The 25,670-nt window shown below is 56.5% G+C and overlaps 8 protein-coding genes across 9 annotated transcripts; 4 read left to right on the top strand and 4 right to left on the bottom strand.

Moving 5' to 3' along the window:
• The first annotated feature begins 895 nt into the window (after positions 1-895).
• On the top strand, positions 896-5,214 carry SDRG_04858 (hypothetical protein). Its single transcript, XM_008610546.1, has 4 exons — positions 896-1,543; positions 1,594-2,068; positions 2,119-3,713; positions 3,765-5,214. Exons 1-4 carry the CDS (start codon positions 952-954, stop codon positions 5,144-5,146), a joined length of 4,044 nt encoding a protein of 1,347 aa, XP_008608768.1. The 5' UTR covers positions 896-951; the 3' UTR covers positions 5,147-5,214.
• A 318-nt stretch (positions 5,215-5,532) lies between these two features.
• SDRG_04857 (hypothetical protein) lies at positions 5,533-9,040 on the top strand (the record flags this gene model as incomplete). The annotated part of the gene is made up of 25 exons (XM_008610545.1): positions 5,533-5,693; positions 5,736-5,778; positions 5,822-5,900; positions 5,944-6,021; positions 6,066-6,140; positions 6,187-6,238; positions 6,281-6,367; positions 6,417-6,581; positions 6,627-6,703; positions 6,746-6,834; positions 6,858-6,928; positions 6,978-7,069; positions 7,143-7,273; positions 7,317-7,398; positions 7,439-7,544; positions 7,590-7,720; positions 7,775-7,844; positions 7,895-7,967; positions 8,013-8,046; positions 8,091-8,166; positions 8,208-8,306; positions 8,356-8,429; positions 8,475-8,559; positions 8,604-8,652; positions 8,696-9,040. 25 exons carry the CDS (start codon positions 5,533-5,535, stop codon positions 9,038-9,040), a joined length of 2,424 nt encoding a protein of 807 aa, XP_008608767.1.
• Positions 9,041-9,055: 15 nt separating this feature from the next.
• Positions 9,056-12,582, bottom strand: SDRG_04856. 2 transcript variants are annotated; one of them, XM_008610543.1, is made up of 19 exons: positions 12,216-12,582; positions 11,751-12,167; positions 11,408-11,702; positions 11,280-11,367; positions 11,063-11,224; positions 10,857-11,018; positions 10,752-10,810; positions 10,604-10,706; positions 10,468-10,552; positions 10,355-10,416; positions 10,129-10,303; positions 10,008-10,085; positions 9,769-9,961; positions 9,654-9,722; positions 9,531-9,611; positions 9,395-9,483; positions 9,307-9,352; positions 9,219-9,260; positions 9,056-9,175 (listed from the first exon to the last, which is right to left on the bottom strand). In XM_008610543.1, the coding sequence occupies exons 1-19, from the start codon at positions 12,543-12,545 to the stop codon at positions 9,114-9,116; spliced, it is 2,598 nt and encodes an 865-aa protein (XP_008608765.1). In that variant the 5' UTR covers positions 12,546-12,582; the 3' UTR covers positions 9,056-9,113. The 2 variants fall into 2 exon arrangements, with proteins under 2 accessions (XP_008608765.1, XP_008608766.1); XM_008610544.1 differs by having other exon boundaries at positions 9,307-9,483.
• A 482-nt stretch (positions 12,583-13,064) lies between these two features.
• SDRG_04855 (hypothetical protein) lies at positions 13,065-18,275 on the bottom strand (the record flags this gene model as incomplete). The annotated part of the gene is made up of 14 exons (XM_008610542.1): positions 13,065-13,446; positions 13,511-14,174; positions 14,244-14,670; positions 14,716-15,085; positions 15,133-15,483; positions 15,533-15,770; positions 15,812-16,093; positions 16,141-16,284; positions 16,328-16,434; positions 16,480-16,590; positions 16,638-16,843; positions 16,882-17,033; positions 17,080-17,667; positions 17,717-18,275. The coding sequence occupies 14 exons, from the start codon at positions 18,273-18,275 to the stop codon at positions 13,065-13,067; spliced, it is 4,581 nt and encodes a 1,526-aa protein (XP_008608764.1).
• A 414-nt stretch (positions 18,276-18,689) lies between these two features.
• SDRG_04854 (hypothetical protein) lies at positions 18,690-22,005 on the top strand. Its single transcript, XM_008610541.1, has 10 exons — positions 18,690-19,665; positions 19,723-19,978; positions 20,020-20,161; positions 20,203-20,366; positions 20,413-20,643; positions 20,723-20,873; positions 20,929-21,075; positions 21,118-21,251; positions 21,298-21,628; positions 21,670-22,005. Exons 1-10 carry the CDS (start codon positions 18,738-18,740, stop codon positions 21,943-21,945), a joined length of 2,760 nt encoding a protein of 919 aa, XP_008608763.1. The 5' UTR covers positions 18,690-18,737; the 3' UTR covers positions 21,946-22,005.
• A 3-nt stretch (positions 22,006-22,008) lies between these two features.
• On the bottom strand, positions 22,009-22,440 carry SDRG_04853 (hypothetical protein; the record flags this gene model as incomplete). The annotated part of the gene is made up of 1 exon (XM_008610540.1): positions 22,009-22,440. The coding sequence occupies one exon, from the start codon at positions 22,438-22,440 to the stop codon at positions 22,009-22,011; it is 432 nt and encodes a 143-aa protein (XP_008608762.1).
• Positions 22,441-22,552: 112 nt separating this feature from the next.
• On the top strand, positions 22,553-24,772 carry SDRG_04852 (hypothetical protein). Its single transcript, XM_008610539.1, has one exon. The coding sequence runs from the start codon at positions 22,587-22,589 to the stop codon at positions 24,693-24,695; it is 2,109 nt and encodes a 702-aa protein (XP_008608761.1). The 5' UTR covers positions 22,553-22,586; the 3' UTR covers positions 24,696-24,772.
• A 27-nt stretch (positions 24,773-24,799) lies between these two features.
• On the bottom strand, positions 24,800-25,311 carry SDRG_04851 (hypothetical protein; the record flags this gene model as incomplete). Its single annotated transcript, XM_008610538.1, has 2 exons — positions 24,800-25,097; positions 25,130-25,311. The coding sequence occupies 2 exons, from the start codon at positions 25,309-25,311 to the stop codon at positions 24,800-24,802; spliced, it is 480 nt and encodes a 159-aa protein (XP_008608760.1).
• Positions 25,312-25,670: the final 359 nt, after the last annotated feature.

Genomic DNA, 25,670 nt, shown 5'->3' with positions numbered 1-25,670 from the left:
GTAAACAGCGATACCCTTTGAATTCACCACTGATATGATTCGTTCCAACGAGCCCGACGATTGATATTCAAAAATCCTTCTCCATAGCAAGTGTGACACCACCGCAACGCTTGGTCGAGGACTTGTGCCTCCGCGTTGCACAGCAGCTGCTGCCTCTCCTGTCCGGATGGCACGCTGTAACCGGATGCGGAGACTTGGTTTCTGCACCGGCGGAACACATGGCGATCTTTCGCTTTCATGATGGACAAGGACAGACAGCACACCCTCGAGGCACGATCTTCCTGGTTGTTTGCTTGCTTCTATATGTTGCGCGTCAAATTGCTGGACATTAACAAGAAATGGCGTAGTCCTTTGCCCTTGGCGGTACATCAACACTCTTATATTGCAATCGGCGCAGACTTATGTAAGGCGCAAGGTATCGTGTGCACCAAGCCGGTCGAAAGAGATGGGCACCAATTGAGGGTTCTCTGAAGGGCGGACACAAATAATCTACGATTTAGCGACGCGCGAGAGACTCGTTGCGTTCATCGTACAATGGTCGGCGTGCGTGTTTATAAAGCGAAATGCTCCGACCATTCTCGAATCTCGAATAGAAGAATACAACTGCTCCGACGGGATTGGTCAACTTGGATTCTTCGATGCGTCGAACAATCCAAGTCCTCGAACAATTTTGAAAAAATAGGCGCTCGTGTCTCTCGTGGTGCACTCCCGACACTGTACTTGCGAGGACCGCAACACCTCGCACGCCCTTACCTTGCCTTGCGCGCCTTGCATGTACCGCAATATTGCGCTAACCATACTGCTGGTACAAGTTGTGGACGCGGACGATAAATTCGAACAATTTGCAAAGATATGGTATCGACCAATCGTACGACACCTCGAAGGCTATGGTGCCGTCGACGATCACATTTGAATTGGCCGAGGCGTGACAAGATCGCGAGCAGCGAGACGATGACGACGCCCGACACCTCTGCGCGTACAAGCGCTGTCAGTGACACGGACTGGATATACGACTCGTCCGAGGAGCACCATGCCAAGGCCGCGCAGATCATTCAAGCAGCGCTCGGGCAAAACCTGGCGCAGATGGAGATTCGGTTCCAAGGCCTCGCCATCACGGCCGACGTGACGGTGAATGCCAAGAACTCGCAAGAAATCCCAAGTGTGTGGACGACCTTGAAAGGCATGGTAACGTTCCAGAAGAAGCACGTCATCCACAAGGAGGTTCTCAAGCCCATGACCGGCGCGTTTCGCCCGGGCACGATCACACTTGTCCTCGGTCAGCCGAGCTCGGGCAAATCGTCGCTCATGAAGATCCTCTCGGGTCGCTTTCCGGTGGCCAAGAACGTGCACGTCGACGGCACGATTACGTACAATGGCCGGCCGCGGGCGGACCTGCTCCCTGTGCTACCGCAGATTGTCGGGTACGTCGGGCAGCGCGACTTTCACTACGCGACAATGACAGTCGAAGAAACGCTCGAGTTTGCGCATGAGTGCTGCGGCGCAAAAACCCTTCCACGCGAGCTCATGGATAGCTTCCACAAGGGTACGCTCCCATAAACAATAGCGTTTCGCATTGCTCACGGGGCTATGTAGGGACGGCCGAAGACAACGAGCGAGCCAAAGAGACTGTCCAAGCGTTCATCACCAACTTTCCCAAGCTCGTGCTCAAGACACTTGGGCTAAGTCATGTCGCCAAGACGATTGTCGGCGACCAAATGCTTCGAGGTGTCTCGGGTGGCGAGCGCAAGCGCGTGACGACCGGCGAGATGAAGTTTGGCATGAAGCTCGTCGATCTCATGGATGAGATCAGCACCGGTCTCGACTCGGCGGCGACGTACGATATCGTCAAAGCGAGCCGCACGTTGGCGCATACAATGCGCAAGACCGTCGTCATCTCGCTCTTGCAGCCGCCACCCGAGGTGTTTGACCTATTTGACGACGTCCTTGTGCTCAACGAAGGCCACGTCATGTACCATGGCCCTCGAACCAAAGTACTCGCATACTTTGAGGGCCTCGGGTTCCACTGCCCACCGCGGCGCGACATTGCCGACTTTCTCTTGGATCTGGGGTATGTCATGCCACGTTACCCAGCAGAATTGTCTCATGTAACGGTCGTAGCACGGACCAGCAGCGCATGTACCAGACAGGGTCGTCGGCCAATGTGCCGCGCACGGCGCACGAGTACGCGTCGAGCTTTCGCCGGTCGCCCATCTACCAAGACATGGTCACATACGTCAACGGACCCACGGACGGCAACTTTTACGAGCGCCCGTTCCCGAAATTCCGCCAGTCGTTTTGTGCGAGCACGGGCACCGTCGTGAAGCGCCAGATGATGCTCATGGTCCGCAACACGGCGTTCTTGAAGGGTCGCTTCATGATGGTGCTCATCATGGGGGTGCTCTACGGCTGTACTTTCTACCAAATGGACGTGACGATCGCCCAAGTCGTTGTCGGCATGATCTTTTCGGCCATCATGTTTGTGGCCATTGGCCAAGCGTCGCAAGTCAACACATTCTTTGCGTCTCGTGCCATCTTTTACAAGCAGCGCGGCGCCAACTTTTACCGCACGGCGTCGTACGTGCTCTCAACGTCGCTGGCGCAAATGCCCTTTGCGATCGGTGAGTCGGTCGTCTTTGGGTCGCTCGTCTACTGGATGACGGGCTTTGTCAACGACATATCGGCGTTCATCGTCTTCCTCTGCGCGCTCGTGCTCGCGAACCTCACGTTCGCGTCGTGGTTCTTCTTCGTGTCGTCGGCGGCCCCGAACCTGCTCATGGCGCAGCCCATGACGTTTCTCTCGATCCTCTTTTACGTGCTCTTTGCCGGCTTTATGATTGTGAAGCCCAACATCCCCGACTACCTCATTTGGATCTACTGGATCAACCCGCTCGCATGGTGTTTCCGCCTCCTCTCGGTCAACCAGTACGCCAACAGCGCGTATCAGACATGCATCTTTGACGGCATCGACTATTGCAAAACCACGGGCATGAACATGGGCACGTACCAGCTCAGTCTCTACGGCTTTTCGGCCAACCGGATATGGATCGTGTATGGCTTCATCTACATGGCGGGCGCGTACTTCGGCTTTATGGTGCTCTCGTTCTTCTTCCTCGAGTTCAAGCGCTACGAAAGCCCTGAGGGCACCAACGTCGTCGCCGAAGAGGAGCAAGCGCAGCAGGACGAAGAGTCGGGCTACGTCGAAATGCCCGACTCGCCGGGTCCGTCCTCCGCGATCGATGTTGCGCCGCCACCCCCCCGCGTCACCCCCGTCACGCTGACGTTTCAAGACGTGTGGTACTCGGTACCTGACAAGAACGGTGAAGACAAGCACCTTCTCCACGGTGTCTCTGGTATCGCCCGCCCGGGGTCCATCACGGCCCTCATGGGCTCGTCCGGCGCTGGCAAAACGACCTTGATGGACGTCATTGCTGGCCGTAAGACGGGCGGCACGATCCAAGGTCGCATCAATCTCAACGGCTTTCCAGCGACAAAACTGTCTATCAGCCGCGTCACGGGCTACTGCGAGCAGACCGATCAGCACTGCGAGTCGGCCACCTTCCGTGAAGCACTCGAGTTTAGCGCGTTTCTGCGCCAGTCCAGCGACGTCTCGGATGCTGACAAGATGGCGTCCGTCGAGGAGTGTCTGACCTTGCTGGACATGCACGGCTTGGCCGACACGATCGTCCGCGGGTCGTCTGTCGAGCAGATGAAGCGTACGTTCTATCTCTATCGCATCTATTGCGGGTGCTAACTTGACCTTGTAGGCCTGACGATTGGTGTCGAGCTTGCTTCGAACGCCAGTATCCTCTTCTTGGACGAGCCGACGTCGGGTCTTGATGCGCGGGCGGCCTTGCGCATCATGAAGGGTCTCACGCAGATCGCCAAGTCGGGCCGCACGGTCGTGTGCACGATCCACCAGCCGTCGTCTGAGGTGTTTGAGATGTTTGACCAGCTTCTCTTGCTCAAGCGCGGTGGGCACACTGTCTACTTTGGTCCGCTTGGCACTGGCAGCGCGCACCTCATCGAGTACCTCGAGGCGATTCCAGGGACGCCCGCGATCCAACCCGGGCACAACCCGGCGACGTGGATGCTCGAGATCATTGGCGCCGGCACGGCCTCGGCAACCGAGCAGCCCAAAGACTTTGCGGCTATCTTCCACGATAGTCTGGTCAAACAGTCGCTGACAGTGCTCCTCGACGCCGAGAATGACGAGACGCGTCAGGAAATGGTATTTCGACGCAAGCGGGCGGCGCTGCCGCTCGTTCAGATGCGATTTGTGCTGCTGCGCTTTGCGCGTCTCTACTGGCGCACGCCGTCGTACACGCTCTCGAGCGTCCAAGTCAACATTTTTCTCGCGCTGCTGTTCGGCATTGTCTTTGTCGATGCCAAGTACACGACTTTCAACGGGCTCAACGCCGGCGTCGGCATCGTCTTCTTGGCCACGCTCTTCATCGGCATCATGGGCTTCAACGGCGTGTTGCCGCTCTTCATTGCCGAGCGCAACTCGTATTACCGCGAGCGAGCGTGCCAGACGTACAACGCGTTCTGGTACTTTATTGGCTCCACTGTCGTTGAAATCCCGTACGTCCTGGTGTCGGTCAGCGTCTTTGTGACCATTTTTTATCCATTTGTCGGCTTTACCGGCGCGGAGCAAGCCATCTGGTTTGCTGTCTACCTCTTCTTGTACGTGCTCATGCAAGTCTACTTTGGCCAATTGTTGGCGTGCGCGCTGCCGTCGATCGAGGTGGCGAGTGTCATTGGCGGCCTCCTCAACTCGATCTTCTTCCTCTTCATGGGCTTCAACCCGCCGACGTCGCAGATTCCGGCCGGGCTGCGTTGGCTCAACACGATTGTTCCACCGAAATACGGGCTCACGCTGCTCGTGACGACCGTGTTTGCAAAGTGTGATGCGCCGGGTGACGCCGACCTCGGGTGCCAGCCTCTTAGTGGTATCCCGCCATCGTTCTTGGCGACGCGCTTCCACGGGCAAAAGACGCCCGTGACGCTCAAGCAGTACGTCGAGACCATGTACGGCATGAGCTACGACGATCGCTGGACCAACATGCTCGTGCTCATCGGCTGCATTATCGTCTTCCGCGTGTTGGGCCTCGTCGCGATGCGCTTTGTCAACCACCAAAAGAGATAGATGGCCTTTGAAGCGTCGGCATTTTCACTCTGCATGTGCCTCTAAACGAAATATACATGTGAAACGATCGACAATGTTGGATTTCAATAGGGAACACATATTGTCTCAATTTCTTGGGTTTAGAAAGCCTGCAAAATGCGCTCACGTAATTTCGTGTCGGCAGCAAAACCCAACGGCAAATAGGGTTGCTTAGTCTCGCACCCAGTAGCTTCAGTTGTCCACGTTCTTCCTTCGGTTCTTACCTCTGCCCTCGCCTCCTCTGCCCTCGCCTCGTGCCGTACGAGTGCTGGGATCCGAACGTTATCACTCGTGTAGAGTATACCATACGTGCGCTATGTGTCTCGATCTTGCAAATCTTGAAGCGGCGCCTGTCTAGCAAGGACGGCATGCGGCATGCGTTCATCCTGGTCCTTGCTCTCTGCAATGGTACGCCGCTGTCGGCCAATGGCCTCTTCACGAGTCGCGTAGCAGTCGAGGCGTGGAAGCAGTGGAGCTGGGTTGGCCCTGGCCCCGGGCCTCGCCGCGGGCACTCGCTTGCGCTCTACAAGTACGCCGCCGTGTCTTTTGCGTAGTTATAACACGATGACAGGACCCGCGCTGTGGTGTTTGGCGGCCGCGCCGACGACACGACTGTGGGTTCGACCATAAATGACACCTTTACCACCAGATGCGCAGACGCCACATGTGCCCAAGACATATGACATTACCCAAGTGCAAGGCCAGATCCAGTTTTCTACTTACACGGACGAGCCAGGTGCGTGGATAGTCTTCTTACATTGCTAATGCGCATCGCGTAGTGCTCTCGACGTGCACGGACAGCACGTGCACCGTCCCGATTGGCAGCTATTACAACGACGTCTGGTCCTACGACATCAGTGCGATTAAACACTACGTTTCGAGACTTGCTAACGAATCTTAGACTGCACGCGGTACGCCGACGAGAGCTGCCGCGACAAATCGTGGACGCAGCTGCACCAAGGCCAACCGTGGGGAGGTTCGATCCACTGCTCCCGTGATCGTCGCCAGCACGTTCGCTCTAGGCTGTCACATGGTCTACGGCGCGCTCATTTGCTCGCACCCAGCGGAACGATGGTCGACACCTCGCTTGCGCTACGCTGCTACACGATGCTGTAGGTTTCACAAGGCCGAGGTGTACCAAGACCACATGTTTATCTATGGCGGGTACGGACAACTGTGCACCGACTACTGCGATGACATGTGGTAGGCATTCTTCGTTGACACTTGGTCTATTGCTACATGGCAAATGTAGGCGCTTCAACTTTGAAGACAATACGTGGACCGAAATGGCGGCGCTTGGGACCTACTCGGTCCAAGGGCCTGGGAAGCGCTGGAAGTTTTCGTCGTCCGGTGACGGCACCAACATGTACATCTTTGGCGGCTATCGCATTTGGCACGGCTTTGCGCCCCAAAACAGGTAGAATCGTGTTCATGCTTTTTGTATCTATGGATATGCGTCTAGTCGCGCCAACCGCTGGTCGGACCATACGATCTACCCCGAGGGCGGGTACCTTGCCGACTTGTGGCAATTCAATTTTGGTATCGCAGCCTGTTGGAATACGTGTCAAAACAATGGCCTAGCGTCGCTGACGTGGTCCCAGCTGCAACCGGAAGCCACTTGTGTGCCCGAAGTCAACGCTGTACACTATACATGTATACATGCAAGGACGGTAAACAAAATTGCCTATTGTAGGCAACGATATGTACACTGACGTGGCCGCCGCCCCGCGCCGGACACGCCTCGCTCCTCTACAACAACCAACTGTAGCGCCGACCTCCTCCCGCACTAGTTGCTCATACTTTGCTTCTGCAGCTACATTCACGGCGGGTATCAAACATTCTTCCCGTATCCCATCACAAGCGGCGCCGGCGCCGGTCGCGCCACGTTCTCCGGCTCGGGGCCAGGTACGCGCTCGAATTAGTGTTTTTTTCGAGTGTTTCTATATCTTGTTGGGACCTTGCACAAATAGTCGTGTAGGCTATACGCCGTTTCCAAGCAACCCCTACTACCTCGACGATCTATGGGTCTACGACCTAACGACTGGACGGTGGACCGAAATCACTCCGCTCTTCAACGTCAAGCCAGGTCCGCGCACCGAACATACCATGGTAGGCGAATTTACAAGTCTTTGTTGTCGATACGTTGAAATAGATTGCGGCGGGCGCAGTGTTTGTGCTGTTTGGCGGGTACCTCTCCAACTACTACTACGAAGACACGTGGCACTTCAACTCGAGTGCGAACTTGTGCGCTCCTTGCAGCTCATGGACGCGTAGCCGGAAATCAATGGCTGCAGCAAACTGCTTTTGTCCACGCGCTGTACCCACTCAACTGCACGGACGACTTGGCGGCGCGGGCCGATGCGTTCAGCGGCACGTATCGGTACGCATGTGTACATAGTTGTCTTCTTTTTTAGGGCATTTTTAGACCGTACGTGCCCGACAATGCGTCGTACAACGCGACGCCGCCCTTGCTATGGGCCAAGCAGCTACACTACGGCACGACAAAGTTTTCTGTGATGGCAGATCCCGAGCGCTGTCTCGTCGTCAACCCCCAAAGTATAAGTCTCTTCGCTATAGCATTAGAATATATAGCAAACACGTCGTATATAGGTGCCTTGTACCCGCAGGCACGACGCCAGGCACCGGGCTGGGACGGCTGTCGCGACCGCGCCGACAACCGGTACGATCGCCATCGTCGACTCAAGAGAGCATTCTCAATACGTGTGCTAGCACCGACTTGCCGTGGGATCTGCAATGGTCTCGGCCGTCCCAGCGCGCAGCCCACATGGCAGTCTTCCACAAGGTCCGTTGTCCCCACGACATGTGCGTCTTTGAAACGCGGGGTTAGGGTTACGAGTTGATGCTGCTCTACGGCGGCTATGGTTGGCGTTGATCGACTCGGTGTAGCCATCAAAATGTACATTAGGTGTGAGTCGCGATGAGCTCTACGCGCGCAATACCACGACGCCGGCCTACACGTACGGGGACTATTGGTCGTACAGGTTTGCGCTCGCTCCAGCATGGCTTCTTCATGAGCATGTAGCTTGACCAACTGCATCAAAAACTGCTCGCTCCACGGCGCCTGTTCGTACGGGCGCTGCATCTGCAACGAAGGGTACTATGGCACCGACTGCTCCAACTCGTACGCATGACATTCCTGTCTATCTATACCAGCTCATATTTTGTACTAGGTCTTGTCCGGGCACGGTCTGCGATTTCGACCAAACGACTCAGGTCACGTCCTGCACTCATTGCTGCTTCTCTGGTGTCTCGACTCTCGTCATCTCATTCGCTCATGCTTGACGTTTAGGCTTTGAGCACACGGACAATGACACGTATGTGCCAGGCATTGAGAAGCTACCGTGCACGGCCGATAACGTCCACTACTCGAACGGGTACCTTTCTTCCGGCTTTCGCTTCAACTACTGGTATACTTTAGCATCTGTGACGGGTTTGGACAGTGCATTTGTCGTCCGCCCTTCATTGGGGTACAATATTGTCATGTGACGAGGAGGATCACGCTGTTTGTAGCAAGACTGCTCGATACGGAACTGCGGTCGCAACTGCTCGGGGCACGGCTACTGCAGCGTCGAATTTCCCAACTCGCGCTGTCTCTGCGATCCGGGCTGGCTCGGCAAGTACTGCGACGAGCAAGTGTGTTTGAACAACTGCTCGTACCCGAACGGCGTCTGCGTCAACGGGTCCTGCTACTGCGCGTTGCTCTACGAACCGTACAACAAGACGCTGGCGTATTTTCCCTACATGGGCGACGACTGCTCGTTCATGATGCCGTTTGCCCTCGCGACGAGTCTGCATCTTTCGTTCCCGCTGCTCGCACTTCTCGGCGTACTCGTCTTGGCCGTTGGACCAGCATAAGCTTGTCAATGCGATGTTCTTATCGTGTATGTATCGTATATTGTTGGCATAGAAGGAGAGCACGAGGTTCTGGCTACGAACCCACCTTGTCGCTCAAGAGGTTGCCCACGTCGGCGTCGCCCCACTCGTCCGACTCTGCAATGAAATGTCATGCCAGTTCAGGTTGGATTCGATATACCGTCTGCGCCTTTGGTGGCCTTGGACCCCGCGCTCTCGGTGTCTACCCAAGAGTTGTCAGAAAATACACAAGAAAATACGGAGCGTACTGCGATACATGGGCTTGGGCACAGCGTACTCGGACTCGGATTCGGCCTAGTTCCATCGCGGCCGAGCGCAAAGAAGCATCGGTCGTACCTCGGCCATGCGGTTGTTCTCCGGTGGCGACAGATCGTGGCTGCTCGACTGGTGCTGGTACTCGTGCTGCTGTTGGCCATAGATGCTTCCTACGAACGTAACGCGTGGCATCCTCTTCTTTGCATTTTCCACCGACCATCTTGGTGTTGGTTGTTGGCCTCCATCCGTGAGCTGCTGCGGGCACTTCCGCGACTGGACCCACGTTGGTCCTCGGCCGCTACGCTCGGATAAGCTCCAAGAGAAGCGACGGCGAGTCTACCCCGTGTCATAGCACCACCGCTGTTGGAGTTGGTCGCGTTCGTTTGCGCATTCACCTTGGCTGCATTTTCTACTCGAATTTTGTAAAAAATGAGATAAAAGAAGGGCTTTCATACCGCGTTCGAGCTTGGCGAGTGCTTGCTGGTGGTGGTCGTACTTTTGTCCGAGGTCCTTGCAGATCGCCACGAGGTACCGGAGGCACTCGAGGTTTTCCGGGTAGTCGTGGTGGATTTGCTCGTACAAAATGAGCGCTTTCTGGTATGCACCCATGCGCCGATGGCAACTCGTGACCATGAGTCGCCACTTGACCTACACCGAGTCGCACACAACTGGGGTATTTCGACAAGACGCGGACCTCGGACGGCTGGATCTGAGACGCGCGTTCGAAAAACTGGATCGCCTTCTCGTACAACTCGCTCTTGACGTACCAGACCTAGATCTGAGTCAGACGAGAGGCCAGAGACGACAATACGGACGCCGAGCCACGAGATAACGTCAAGGTTGACGGGGAAATGACGGTACGACTCGAGGTGGAAGTGGAATGCTTGGGTCTCGTCGTCGTCCTTGTTGTGAATCTGCCCGAGGCGAGCCAAGACTCCAGGGTCCGCGACACACTTGGACGAGCCAAAGCACGATAGTAAAATGTTGAACCTACCATGATAAAACTGTATATCGACAATATTGGACACAAACAAGACAAACCACTTGACGGCTTGACGGTAGTTGCCCATCATGTCGTTGAGATTGGCAATCTGATAGATGACCTATTTGCGTCACGTTGGCATCCCGTTTGTATCAAGTTGAAACAATAAGACCTCGGTGTTGGTCGAGACGATGCTATGGAGCTTCTCAAAAGCCTGGAGCGCTTCGTTGAGGACACCAATCTTGATGTTGACGAGTCTACAAGAATATGTTAGTCTCTTGTGCCATGGAAATTGCGCGGAAAGAGACCCGAGGTTGAAGATGGCTTCGATGCAGTCGGCTTCGACACCGATAGCTTCGAGGTACAACTCCTTGGCGCGCTCGCACTCGTTCTTGACGTAGAGGCAGTTGCCTGTGAAAAATCCATTTCAATCCGATTGTATCAAGTTGATACTACCCTTGTTGACCAACGCCTTGGCGTTGTAGCGTTGGTGGCGCACGGCGAGCGATGCAAACCTACGAGAATCGGGTTGTCACGACCGTAAATAGTGTGCGATTATACTTGTCGGCTTGGTTGTAGTCGCCTTCGACAAAGTAGAGAAAACTTAAATTGGTGGCTGCCATCGCTTTCAACGCCGGGTCCTTCTTCTCGAACGCTTTGAGCACCTCGATGGCCTTGTCGAAGTCCTTGTTTTTTAAAAAATGCAGCGCCTTGCAAATTTCCCTAATCCCCATCAATTCCAGAAACTATGAGACAATAGTGCTCACATTTCGCTTGCAATCGGCTCGTGGTCTTGCTTCATGGCGTCAATGACCCAGTTATAGCCCGCGAGCCAGTCCTTCTTGTCAAGCGCGGGTGCGCACAGCTTTGCAGCTGTCAAGATGTACTCGGTCGCCTTCTTTTGGCGCGCACGGATCTCGGCCTTGAGTCTACCGCACACTGTCAGCTATTTTGGACAAACTATGTCCACAACGCATCACCGACCCGTCCTTTTTTAAATGCACCGCCGACGACGGCGACTTGAGCTCGCCGTCTTTGCCTTCGTCTTCCTCGAGGTCTTCGTCGCCGACACCTACGGTCCTCCGTAACCCCAACCTCAATGTGGCAAGTACCTTCCATGGGGATGCCGATGAGGTTCTGGAAGCCCTTGCGCATTTTTTCGTGCTCGCCGATTGCGTAGTAGCAAATGATGAGGTTAAAGCCCGACTGGAACTCGGGGTTGCCCTCCATGATGTCCTCGAACGTCGTCGCTGCGTCCTGGTAGTGGCCGAGCTTGATCTGCGCCGAGCCAATGTTTTTTTTGATATTGTATCGAATTTCCTTGCTCGTGCTCGGGATCTGGTCGAGCGCCATGCGGTACATGCGAATCGCGGTCGGGTATTGCTGCTGCTCGTAGTAAATATTGCCCTATTCAACGAGGACGATGAGACATGTCGCATTTTTAAATGAAAAAACCATGTTGACGCGGAGCCGGCCGCCTTGGGGGTACTGCTTGTTCTTGACGATCGGTGTATAGCTCTGGATGGCTTCTTTCCACATGCCGTTGAGGTGGTATGCGTTTGCGAGGTTGAAGAACACCGCGTACGTCAAGTCGATGTTGGTCATGTCAGTGAGCCCGTGCGTCTCGCAGTGCTTGGTGAACATGCGCTCCTTCTTGCCGGCCTCTTTGGCCAACCGCAGCGCCTCTTCGTACTCGTGCTTGACGCTCGCCTCGGCGCTCTGCTCAATGTACGTGTTGACGGCTTTCTCGAGCTCGCGCGCCGTCTCTTTCGGCGAATTCTCGGCCTTCTCGGCGAGCGGTGGCGCCGGCGACTTGCGCGCTTCGCCCAGCGGATCAAACATGCGCTGGCCCGCGGCCGTCTTAGGATTCGACTACTCCACCATGATGCGTGACGCTACAGTGGACAGAGAGGGGCGTACCGAGTAGCCAGCGCCCGAGACCGACGTCATGGGTCGCGCCACGTCGCCGCCGCCTTGCTGTCCTGTCTGCAGTCGGCCCGTGGGCATTTGGCGGCCCATTTGCGACGGCGGCGCGCGGAACGCGGTGCCCGGCGGGTTCATGTTGGCGGCCTGGCCCTTGTTCATGCCAAAGTAGCCTTGCTGCTGCATGTTCATCTGCATGTTCATGGACGCCGTCTGAGGCGGCGCGAGATCGATCGAGTAGTTGAAGCCTTCGTAGAGGTCTTCGTCGTCGTCGTCCATCATCGCCTGCGCCCGACCACGGCCGCCCGAGTTGTACGCGTACGCCATGCTTCCTCCGCCGCTTCGAAACAATCTTTGCCGCGGCCGTTCGGTGCACTCGATGCCATTGGCCACTTTCTGGCCAATCACCACTCAATGCATTCACGGAAATAGTGTGTATTAAATTGGTGTTAAACGTGGCAGATGCCGCATCCATGTTGCCAACGCTGTGCTTCCTGGTAAGCTTAAGCTTACTACAATCTCTGAGCTCACACGATACATCACCATTGGCAGCCAGCCAGCACCACTTATATATGACTGGTGCAGCCCGTCCGTGAAAGCCCTATACGCTTTATGCGAGCTGTGTATTTGAATGATTCCCCCCCAAATCTCTGTAGTCGAATCGCTAAATTATATATATATATATGAACGTGTTCCGCGTTATCTTCATTAAAAAGACTTCGCATTCGTAGGAGTCGACACCAGCTCTTGGTCGCTGGGAGTGATCGCTAAATTGATCAACAAACACCATCGTCAACACAGTGTACGTCAAGGCGACGCGGACGAGTCGGGTAGCGACTCAAGCCGCTAAAATTTGTAGAGCGGGTCCACGCGGCTTTGGTACTTGGCTTTGGCAAAGGGCGTCGGCAGCAGGTGGTTCAAACACGCTTGGCCGAGGATCTGAATGCGCGCGTGGGGCGTAAAGTCGTACATGGCGTACTGCACCGTGCGGACAATATCGTGCGCCTCGACGCACGCTTCCCGCGCCGCCTCGTCGTAGAGGCACACCTTTTGGTTAAGTGCGACGAGACTGCGGAGCTGCACCGCTGCGTCGAGCGGATTCCGAGCCATGAGCGCTAGGATCTTGGCGATCTCCCACTCTTTTGTCGGCTTGTGAAACGCGCTGCGCAGCTTCTTGCGCGCAATTGCCTCCAAGTCGTCGGTGCTGCAGTGGTCCAGCATGTGCAGCCTAATGGAGACTCTTGTCAGTATCCATCGCCAAAGTATCCAATGCGATCCAACTATCCACCTACTTGTCAAACGTCGTCATGGCACTCAGGCGCGTATTGGCAGCCACAAAGTACGGCGTCAGCGCCAAGTGTGTGTACTTCAGCCGCGTCGGCGCCAACGGCGGCGGGTAGAGACAGAGGTCGACAAGCGCCGAGTTGGTCGGCCACTTGGCTCGCACGCGCGTCGCAAGTAACAGAGCGTCGTACTTGGTCCCTTGAATCGTTTGCAAAAGCACCCACGGGCACACGTGAAGAAGCTCTTTCGCTAACGCCGTCGCGCCGCGCAGCACCGCCAGGTGCAGTGGGAGGCAACCCGCGTCGTTGACGTGGCGAGCGGCCAATGGCGCGGCCTCCAGAATCGCTCTCAAGACGGCTATCTCCTCCGTGTACATGGCCGCGAGATGCAACGGGTACTCGTTTCGACTCGTCACCTCATGGGCCCAAGCGGGACACGTCGCGAGCAGCTGGAGCACAAACGTCGGTGGCAGTCGGTAGAGCAGTGCGTAGTGCAGCGGGTTGAAGGCTCTCGACGTGTGCACGGCGGGCACGTGCGCCATGGTCATCTCGAGAAGACGCAGCAAGAGACATGGCGAACACCCTTTTTTCATGGCCAAAAAGAGCGGCAAGAGCCGGCGGTAGACTTGGGCCACCGCACTTGGCTGGAGGGTGAGGAGCAAGTGCAGCATCGCTTCATGCACGCCGTGCACGAGGCCGAAATGCAACGGGGAGGCATTTTCAGACACCGAATCGATCGGACTGCCGTGATCAATGCAGTCTTGGACGATTTGGAGCCGTAGCGAAAGCGGTTGGCGAGCGCTACGCACGGCCATGTGAAGGGGCTGCTCAAAGTTGTGGTTGCGCAAGCAAAAGGCGCCGGGGCACGCCGCCATGAGGCGCAAGAGGAATTTTCGTGGCGCGTGGTGCTGCAACGCCAAGTGCAGTGGCGTCAAATGCGTCGACGTTGTGACCATCGTGCAGGTGTCGGTGCCCCGGGGTGCGTCCAAAAATGCATTCAACAGACGCATCGAGTCGCGCATGTTGGGCGACCGCGCCAAGAGGTGCGTCGGCGTGTGCCCCGTCGCATTTTTGAGCGACAGAACATCGTCATGCGCCTTCAAAAACGCGAGAATCACGTCGGGAGGCAAGGCCTCGCGCAGGGCGTAATGCAGCGTGTAGTCGCCGTGCTATCAATGAGGCGTCCTCGACCTGATATATATCATTTGACGTACGGGGCCGAGTCGCTTGAGCTGGCGCGGGTACCGACGAACGACCAGCTGCGCGAGAACATGGTTGTGCTCACGTAGTGCGGGCCATACGCCGCGCTGCAATCGCCGCTTGACGTGGCAAAGCACGTCATACATGAAGAACGCCGCGGTGCGGTACGTGGCCCGACCTTGCAGAGCCATCGTGGGCATGACGTTTTCGAGCCAGAGCCGCCGCCGCCGCAGCGCCAGCGTCGTGTGCTTGTCCCGCAGCGCTGTCCGCGGCGTCAAGATTTCGTGGTCACCGAGCAGCGGTGGCTTGTCGAACCGAACTTCTTTTGTGAGTCGATTGATGTAGTACGACGCGCCCGTGACACGGTCAACGTGGTGGACATACCTAGTCCAAAAGGCTCAGTCCGACCATTATATGGACACCAAATGTACCGCTCGTTGAGTGTCACAATGAGTTGTTGACGGGCCCGCTTGGCGCGGTACATTTTTTGAATGCGCTGCGCGGCATCCGCGAGCATCAGCAGCGTGATGAGCACGACGTCATCGAGCAGACAGCGCATGGTGTCGACAATGATAGGGTGAATCGCTGTGACGTTGATTGCGCCAAGGAAGCGAACGCGGCCGCCGTCGTACACTTCGGGCTCGGTTTCCTCTGGCAGTAGATCGCCGAGCTTGGGGGCAAGGAGCCGGTACTTGAGGTCCGAGAGCTTGTCCTTGATGCTCGCGAACGACACTTCGCTCAAGTCGATGGCTTTGAGGGACGCCAACAGAGACGTATCCTCTCTACGCAACCATCGTCATCAAGTTGGCTTAGAAATGGACTAGGACGTACTTTCCAGAAGCGCTTGCTGCCATCGCGTCGGCCAAGAGATGGCCGTTGACTTGAGCCGACTTGTTGATATCGAGCTCGCGGTGCACCGTGACCCACCACGCAATGAACTCGTCACAGTCCATTTGTCCGTCACCACTCGTGTCGATGAGTTGCATGAGGCGATGTCGCTCGGCGTCGGGCAATGACCAATTCAGCCGCGACAATAGGTGCTTGAGCTCGTTCTCGTCGATCGAACCTACTCGCAAATTGAGACGCTAATACCCTAACCCTTAAGGGCACCCGAGTGGTCCGTGTCAAACTGGGCAAAGAGCTGTCGCAAGGCGCGGATCGAGTCTTTGGTCATGGCGTGGTAGTCGATGACTTGGCCCGCGAGGGCTTGGGCGTTAAGAGTGGCGATCGACCGCCGCTGCATGCAAACCCACCACGTCGTAAACTCGTCGAGCGAAATGACACCGTCCCCGCCCGTGTCCATGCCAGCCAGAATCTGCGGCAAAAGCGCGTCGTCGACCGACTGCCCGAGCGCCATCAAAAGATGTTTGAGCTCCGCCGCATCAATTGTCCCTAGCCCCATAAATCTCGAATTGCATGTCGAAATACCACGAAAATACCGGAATTGTCTTCGTCAAATTGACGAAAAATACGACGGACATCGTGGCCACCCACGGACGCCAAGAGCGTCTGCATAGCTTCTTGAATGCCGGGTTTTTCCCACATGCGTTCGTTGGTGCGGCTGTTGATATAGACCGTTTTGCCTACAAGCGAGATATTGCTAAAATTTAAATATTGTAGGAATACCGTGCTCATCCTTGGATTCTATCCACGCATCGACGGCTTCTTGGGCCCGTTGTTCTTCGCGGAGTCGCTTCTCTTGGGCTGCACACGCTGTGTCGTAGGCGAGATACCTGGTCCATCGATTAAACCTTCAAACAAAAAATAGCATTTCATACCATTGCACGAAAGCTTCGGGGTCAACCACATGAGTACTCTCTGGGTCCAGATTGTGCAAGGCCTCCAGAAGGGCTTTGCCGCGGCAGACACGACCGAGCGCTTGTACCAGACTAGCAAAGAAATAGTGTAAAAATGTGAAAACTAGAGCAAAATGGACCGTGGAATCGCATTCGAATCGAATGGTGACGCTAGGAACACGGGAATCGGGACTTTCAAGTACGTAGCACAGAGGTGCCGGACGTGGTCAGCACGGGACAGCGTCTCTTGTTGTACGTCCCACTGCTCGTCCACAGCTTGCTTGGAGAGCCACCACGCTTGGAACTCGTCGAGGCTGACCAGCCCGTCGCCCGACGTGTCGATCGCCTAAACCATCTAAGTTCAAGAAAAATAGAACTCGGTACGCGAATCATGGCCTGCATGTCTGTCTCGTCGAGGGATTGACCCATGGCCGCGCACACGCGCTTGAGCTCGCTCACGTCCAATGTGCCCGTGTTGTCCGTGTCGTACTGCTGAAAGAGCCGTCGAATTTTGTCTTTGGTCGTCACGGTCGAGTCTACATGGCCTTTATAGCTCCACGCGACAAAAAGGAGCTATTGCACCCGAGCTAAACTTGTCCAAAAGCGCTTGGAGGTGCGACGTCACCTGCGGCGGTTCCCACTGACTCTCCTGCGTGAGCGGGTTGTAGTAGAACACTTGGCCGCTGCCTTCATCCGTGTATTCTTCCCAGTCGCCCAGCACCGCTTTCTTGTTGCAGCTGTGCATCCAGGCGACCACGGTGGCTTTTGAGGCCAAGTCGTATCCTGGCTCGAGGGCGCGGATCGCGGCTTCCACACGGCTTTGTGGCCAGTCGACGTACCCTAATGTCTTGAGGAGGGTCTGCAACTCCAGAGCGCTCAGCGACAGATCGTTGTCGACGTCCAACGAGGCAAAGAGCCGGTCGATCTTGCTTTCGATCGTGGCCCCAGGAGACTGGTCCAAGAACACGTGCAGTTGCGCAGGTAGCGCCGGCGGCATCCACGTCGTCACTTGGGTGCGGTCGTTGGTGTAGAAGACATTGCCAGCCTCGTCGACCGTCTCTGTCCACTCGGGAAAGTCGACGAGGCGTCGCCGCACACGCTGTGGAGCATGCGCGTACCAATACGTGTGCAGCATGTCATAGCTGATCCGTGTCGCGTCGCCCAAACCGCCTAAACACACTGTTGTTAGCGTTCGTCGACGGTGACACTGCGTAGCGACCAGCGACGTCGCGCATCGTCGATGGCATGGTTCCTTTCGGAGGCACGGGCAGACCTAGCGCGATCAGCATGCTGCGCCACTCATCGACGTCCAAGGATCCGCTTTGATCAATGTCAAAGCGCTGAAACCAACACTGGAGCTTCTCGTCCATCGACGACTTGTCGGCCAGCTCGTACGCCGCGAGGACATTTGCAATCAGATCTGGGAGCGCGTACACCACGTCGCCGGTGGTGTAGTCGTAAAAGTAGGCACTCCCGTCGAGCTCGATGACGTGTTCCCAGAGCCGCACAATCGGCGCTGCCTCGGCCATCGCTGTGTCATTGTCCTTGGACGCAAGACGCGCCTGCCACCAAAAGACAAAGGCGTCGAGCTCCACGACCAAGTCGCCGGCCGTATCCAAGTCGTACATGGCTTGTGTGAGCTCGTAGCTCGAGAGGACGACCCCGAGATGGCGACAGGCCGACTCCAAATCTGAGAGGTCGATCGTAAGGCGGTCCCGCGTCTCATTGAGAGGGTCGATCGCGCGAAATGCGCGCCGTGCGGCGTCGTAGTCGGCCATTGCACGGCCGTTTCAGCGTCGACTTGCGCTGTTTGCCCAGTCTCCCCCCACCACCATTTCACGATTCCGTTCGTTGCAGTCAGCTCTGCTTTGAAGCGCCCTTTTCACACGAGCCGAATGAGATTGTTCTCTCATTAGCAAGGGCTATTCCCTTGATCATGAGTCAGTTGGTATTGCCACTGGCAGTCTCTGGTTCGCAAGAACTCACTAGCTACTAGTACAAGTTGGCACCGCTTCGAGAACGTTTAGCATGTGATACTAGGGCACCCAGAATGGCTGAGGCAACAGCGATTGAGTCGCCGGGTGGATACGACGACAAGCCACGTATCGCATTAATAAGGCGGAAGAGCTGGACGCCATTTCTAGGTCGAGTGTGAAACGAATATCGACCAGCAGCACCAAGTGGTTTCGGTCCCGTTTTTAGCGCCTGCGTTTCAGTCGTGAAAGGACGTCGAGAGACAAATGCCTCGCATCGCGCCCACGTCGTCCGAAGACGCGGATGAGAAGCAGGACAAGGTGCGCCCACTCGGCGCGATTCCCGCCGCGTCACGCATGTCCTTCTCGGCGGGCAAAGCTTTGCGCAAGGCGTCGCTGCAGCCGGGCGCGGCGCCCACGCTCAGTGTCGACACGCCGGCCGTGCGCCGGTCGTCGCTCGGTCTCTCCACGTCCATGATCTACCCGCAGTCGCCCGCGGAGCGGCACGAGTCGGTCAAGGTCACGCGTGCGATGGAGGAGCGGTACGGCTTCAACTTTCTCACCAACGAGTTTTCAACCAACGCGAGCTTGGAGAAAGAGTACCAGGCGTACTGCACCGAGATCAACTTGAACCCGGCGTGCAACTCGAGCATCCTTCTCTGGCTGCTCTGGATCGTCACGAGCTTGATTGAGCTTCCAAAGCTCATTGGCGGCGATGCGGCCGAGCGGTCGATCTCGCTCACGAGCCTCCTCTTCTCGCTGCCGGTGCTCGTCGCTACGCCGTTCCTCGTCATTATCGTCCGCAACAAAAAGTACCAAGACCGCATGCAGCTCATCTTTTGCATTCTCGTGCACTTCTGTGCGTTTTCGCTTCTCGGGTCGGGCCTTGTGTGCGCAAGCCAATTCACCTTGCACATTGCGCAGCGCGACATTGGCGGAATCGAATCCTTGGCCGCCAACATTAGCGCCGTCGCGACTTCGTTCTGTGGGTACGTGGCGTCGGCCTACCCCGCTTCGTTTGTCGGCAACGTCACCGGCCAAGTGTTCGTGTCGACCCCGAACGCGCTCGTTGTGTACAATAGTGTCGCGCTCAATAGCTCGCAAAGCTTTGGTCTCAACAACTACTCGAGCTTTTGGAGTTATCCCGATCGGACCGGGACTCTCCAAATGACACTCGATTATTACGTCACCGACGGTACTCGTGCTTGTGTTTGCGATGGATTTATAACGGGATTTATGAAATTTGTTGTAGTCGTATTGCCGATTGCGCAGCTGAATGCGAATTTGGTGCGGCCGCTCATCATCCTCCTCATTGCGCCACTCTTCAAGCTCGACACATATTACTTTATCGCAACCGCGCTCACGACCAACTTGTGCTACTTTATCTTTCTATCGCTTGTGTTTCCCGTCACGTCCGACCAGTACCTCATTCGCAACAAATTTTACCTCGTCTTTGTGCTCGCGGGTCTCTCGTCCATCATGGCCATCCGCGTGCGCCAAACTGACCGGTGCGATCGTGAATGGTCAATATTGTCTTATGCTCTATTAGGTTTATGCGGCTCAATTTTCTGCACATTCGATCGGTTGAAGAGAAAGTGCGCATTGCTCAAGAGCAAAAAGAGCAAATTCAAAATGAAAACCGGTCCCTCAAACGCATGCTCGAAGCGCAGACGGGCCACGGCAGCGACGCGGTCTCTCTCCTCTTTTGGACTATAACCTCATAAATCTCTAGTTGGACCTCGACTCGCCGATGGCCAAGGTCATTACGGACCTTACCAAGATCCAGCAGTCGCCCAACCTCGACGCGGGGCTTCAGCAGCATCTCAACGAGATTGTGACCTTGCTCACCAAGCAGGGGCACAACCTCTTTGCGCCCGACATTCACGAACAGCTCAAGTTTGAAACGCAATTTCTGAAAAATGCAGTTGTAAAATGCTTGTAGAATGAAGCGCGAAGTGGACCTCGATGCGGATACCAAGGGCTGGGCCACGACCGTGCTTGCGAGCAAGTCGTACCAGCGTAACAACAACCGCCGGTCCTCAACGCAAAGCGACGAAGAGTCGATCCAGCCCGTGATGACGCTTCGACCCGAAGTGCGGCTGCCGGACGAAGCCATCTTGAGCAAAGTCAACGACATGATGAAGGCGGGTGGCTGGAACGTCGATATTCACGCGTATGTACTTGCTGCAAATTGTTTTATTGTTATGTCTTATTGTTATGGAAATCTGTCTTATCGTTGTGAATTTGTGTAGCGTCTCGGAGCTCTCGAATGGGAAACCGATTTCCTACGTGACCTACGTCATCTTCGAGCGCCACAACATGTTTAGCTTTTGCTCGGTCGAAAAACACACAATGATCAACTTTTTCTGGTTCATCGATGCCGGGTACCTCCCCAACCCCTATGTACGCTGTCGTACACGATGGGTGATTCTGGTTTTATCAAGGATTTTGTATGTAGCACAACAATTGCCATGCGGCCGATGTGGTCAACTACGTTGAGTTTATGATCTCGACCGTCGACAATGGCTTCTTCCTCACGCTCCTCAACATCCAAGAGGTGTTTGCCGCGATTGTGGCCGCCGCGATCCACGATTTTCGCCATCCGGTATGTTTTAGAGTCTTTACGAAAGCTCACGCTGCGGGTTAGGGCAAGAGCAACAACTTTCTGGTCAAGAGCCAGCACAGCCTGGCCGTGCGCTACAGCGACTCGTCCGTGCTCGAGCGCATGCACTTGGCCGAGTCGTTCTTCCTTGCGTCCGAGCGCGACTTCAACATCTTTAGGTGGGTTCCGCTCGTTGAACAATGTTGGTGGAGCACGTATGCCTAGTGGCATGAAGCCCAAGCAGTACACCGAAGTGCGCAAGGCCATCATCGAGATGGTGCTCACCACCGATCTCTCGGTGCATTTGCAGCTCGTCGGGTCGCTCAAGGCCGCGCTTCTCTCGCAGAACCGCAACGACGTGATGGACTCGCCCATGATGCTCATGAAGATCATCATCAAGTGCGCGGATGTCGGCCATTCGTCCAAGTCGACGCAGCTCCATGCGCGCTGGTCGGAGCTCATCATTGAAGAGTTCTTCCTCCAAGGCGACGAAGAGAAGGAGCTCGGCATGGAGATCTCGCCGTTCATGAACCGGTCGCTGGAAAACAGTGCCAAGGTATTCTAGCTCTATGTTGCACGTGGTCTTATGGTGGATAGAACCAACTGGGCTTTTTCGAGTTTATCATCTTGCCGTTCTTTGACGTTGTGGCCGAAATCGTGTTTACGCCGGGCTTCAAACCTATTCTGGACCAAGTGCACATCAACTACAACCTATGGAAGAAGGCCGAGACGATGCAGCTCAAGTCCATCAAGGACATCCTCGACCAAGTGTTTTACGTCGACGAGCACGCGACCAACTCGATGAGCCGAATATCGTTTATGCCAAAGCAGCCGCCGACGCCGAGCAGCCCCACGAGCAACGCGATCTCGTAAGATCGATTGCCGTGTATAATACAAGAGTCGATATATGCTTGCTTAAGCTATCGTCCATACGACTCACAGGCATCGGTGGACCTTGTCTTCGGTCGTAGGACGCGTGCGCGGTCCGCACCAGAACGCGCTCCAGTCGCCGTTGGTCGCGTACAAGGCGCGGACGACGTAGAGACAAAGGATAAGATTGCCGAGAAGCAGCTGCGCGACGCACCACATCGCGCACGGCCGCGTGTAGCCGTCGCGCGCGAGCATCCAAAAGCAAACAAAGAGGTAGCCTGTCAGGAGGTTGGCGCCCATCGCGTCGATCGAGACGGCGAGCTTGGCGAGCGAGAAGAGGCCAAACGACGAGGTGGAGCCGGACGCGCCGAGGAGCGACGCCAAGTCGAGCATGCACAGAACGACGCCACATAGCGTCGCGACGACCCAGACGATGGGCGCTGCGTGGCGGCCGAGCTCGGCGGGCTCGGCGGCGTCGTCGGCTGCGCGCACGATCATGGTCCGGATACCGTGCCACCAGTTGTTTGCCGGCAATCAACCGAACGACGTTGAAGTGGCCGTCCGGATATCAAACCGGACGAAAGATCGCGACATTTTCTAGAAGTGCAAACTGGTCGCAACTGAGATTGCACTAAGAATCCAAGATGCCATCGCATTGGCACGCGCTTCTAGCCGCGCTTCTTGTGCTGATTGCCGACGCGGTTAGCGCATGGAGCTACGAGAACGTGCTTCGAGTCGACTCGGTGCAGGCGCTGCGGGCGTCGGGCATGGAATCCTCGCAGAAGCTCTGGGTTCTCTTGTACAGCGACGACACCGAGGCCAGCGCGCTCACCGCTCTCGACGACGTGGCGCGCGAGCTGCCATACGCCGTGCGCACAGCCTGGATCTCCAAGGAGGTTGCGACGGCCGTTGGCCTCCAGTCGCTCAACCCGCCGCTGCTCGTGCTCCTGCGCGAGAAGCCGACATGGAACCCCTACAAGGAGCGTCTCTTTCGCCCGCCCGAGCCAATGCCGATTGCGCCGAGCCAAATGGACCTTCGCACGCTCAAGAAGCTCGTGCGGGAGCGTGCGCCGTCGAACGTTCTTGCGGCTTGGAACATCTCGTGGCCGCCCAGTGAAACCCGCGTCGTGCTTCTGACCAAGAAGAAGACGCCATCGCTCTTGTACAAGGCGCTCTCGGTAGACTTTCCGTCGATACGATTTTACTTGGTGGCCGACGAAGGCGACGCGCATGGTCAATTCCCCGTTGTGTCCCTTCCGACGCTGCTCATGGGGACCTCGGAGGCCGACTACAAGGTCTTTCCATCAGAGAAGGACATGACGTCGTATGAAGACCTCGCGAGCTTTGTCCGCGACCATGCACCGCGCGACGACAACGCCGTCGACACAGCCGAGCCCAAGTGGCTCAGCACTGCCGCGCTAGAGGCGGTGCTTGCGGACGCCCGCGCCAGCAAAAACGCCACTGCGTGGCTCGTCCTAGCGCAGCCCGAGACCACATCGCCCATTGACATTGCCACAAGCACCGACTGGGCGCAGTGCGTCCAGGATATTCGCTCGAAAGCTGGTCTTCTCGTCCGCATCGCGCTCGTGCTGTGTGATGCACCGTGGTGTGATGAGAAGCCCGGCGTGTACCATCTCCCGTATGGAGCCAAAGGTTCGATCTCAGCTGCCTCGCTGTTGCCGCTGCCATCACTCGCTGTCGCCGCTGCGTCGGTGCTCCGCACACTGCCCGACACGACGTCGGGGCTCTACGGCAGCACCGACTTGAACGCGTTTTTTGGTCGCATGCTCTCGAGTGACACGCTCAGCTTTGTCCTCTTCACGACCAAGGACGAGGCCCCGACCGTCGTGCAAGCCGTCGCACTTGCCTACGCGCACCGTCTGCAGTTTGGCGTCGTCTACAAGCCGTCGCCCGAGATCAAGGCGCAGTTTGGCATTGGCCACGTGCCGTCCATGGTCGCGTTCATGACGCCGCGCGATCCGGACGTGCCAAAGGAGCAATTCTCGATGGCCTTTTACGACAAGAAGCAACTCGGACCGCCGACGTTTGAGAACATTGCGCGCTTCCTCGACCAGCTCCTTGCGTCGTACGGCCCGGTGCCCGCAACAACGGCCGAGCCGAGTCTTGTGCACGTCGACAGCAGTGAGAGCTTGGCGTCCATCTGCAATGGCGCAACCTTGTGTGTTGTCAGCGCTGTTGCCGACGCGATTGCGCCGCACAAAGCCATGCTTTTGGAGCTCGCACGTCAAAGCAAGGCGGCCGGCAGCCCCGTCGTGTACGTCTGGCTTGATGGCACGTGCCAAGCCAGCGTGGCCCAGCAGCTCGGTATCGAGAGCTGGCACTTGCCCAGCGTCGCGGTGTACTCGCCACTCAAGCACCGCGTTGCGTCGCACGCCGGTGTCTTTGACGTCGAGAGCGTCCAAGCCTTTGTGCACAGTGTTCTGTACGGCAAGACGCGAACGATCGCCATCGATGGACCGCTGGCGTGGACCGACCCAGCAACCTGCGTCGCGCGCGCAGCGGAGGTGGCTTTGCCGATTGTCGAGGAAGACGACGAAGAGATGGCCGACATGATGGCCGAGATCCTCGCCGACGAGGCCCGGGAAAAGGAGGCGCGGAAGCGCGCGCTGCAGGAAGAGATCGCGGCGGCCAAGAAGGCGGCAGAAGCTGCTGCGACGCCAACCAAGCCCAAGAAGAAGCTCAAGAAGAGAAAGAAGAGGACGACCAAGACGCCCGTAAAGGACGAATTGTAGTTGTACATATCGACATGTGCTAGGCACGAATCGCACAAGAAAAAATGAGAAAATTTATTGATGTATTGTGTGTAAAATTTGTGTTGGCAGTGTGCAAAGTCGACTTAGACCATGTAGCCCGGCAGCGTGTCCTTGGGCCCGAACGCGCACGTGCCCTTGTCGTACGCGTGGACCTGCGTCGCCATTTGTGCGATCGCGCAGCAGTTGCAGAAGAAGCCGCAGAGGCAGTCGACGCAGCAGTTGCCCGGAATCTGGAGCTTGCTGCGGACAATGTTGCGCACAATCATGACGCAAATACCGCATGCGAGGCCGGCGCTGCTCGAGACGGCCGCCCAGTAGCTGTACTGCGTATCGAAGACGTAGCCTTGGTTCGTGTACGTGACGTACTGCCCTGCGACACTCCTGCGACGAGTACCCTGCGACGGCCGACGTACACCAGACCAAAGACGAAGAGACCCGTCATGTACGAGCCGAGACCGATGCGGTGTACGATCTGAGCAAGCGAGACGCACGGGCACCAGTAGGCCATGCAGCAGTTGGGAATGACGTCGGTGAAGCAGCCGCAGATACCAGCCTTCCACTGGCCGACGACGAGGTTGTTGGCGTCGACCTCCATGCCGTCGGGCACAGTCGTCGTTGGCTTGGCCGATGGCGGTGCCGTCTTGGAAATAGTAGCGGTTGGTGGGCTGGGCAGTGCTCATAGTCGTGATGTGCGTAGCCAACGGCAAATGCAATTATGTTGACGTAGAAACTGAGTGGCATGCAGAAATCCAGAAAAAACATTTCATTCCAGTGCACATCTGGTACGAGAGCCAGCCAAATCTCATCCTTGTCTCGAAGAGAGTCATTCTAGTTCAGTTGTTGTCGAGCACTGTGTGAGCTACAACTCGTAGCGCACCAGAGTACACAGGTCGGTGGTACTCTTGTACAACGCGTTGAGAGCGTGTACAATGGAAGAGTATACTCGTCCAGCAT

The sequence above is a fragment of the Saprolegnia diclina genome (assembly GCF_000281045.1).
Source record: "Saprolegnia diclina VS20 unplaced genomic scaffold supercont1.12, whole genome shotgun sequence".
Classification (NCBI taxonomy): domain Eukaryota; phylum Oomycota; class Saprolegniomycetes; order Saprolegniales; family Saprolegniaceae; genus Saprolegnia; species Saprolegnia diclina.
Note: the sequence above shows the minus strand (reverse complement) of the source record. Positions and strands in the feature narration are given on the sequence as shown.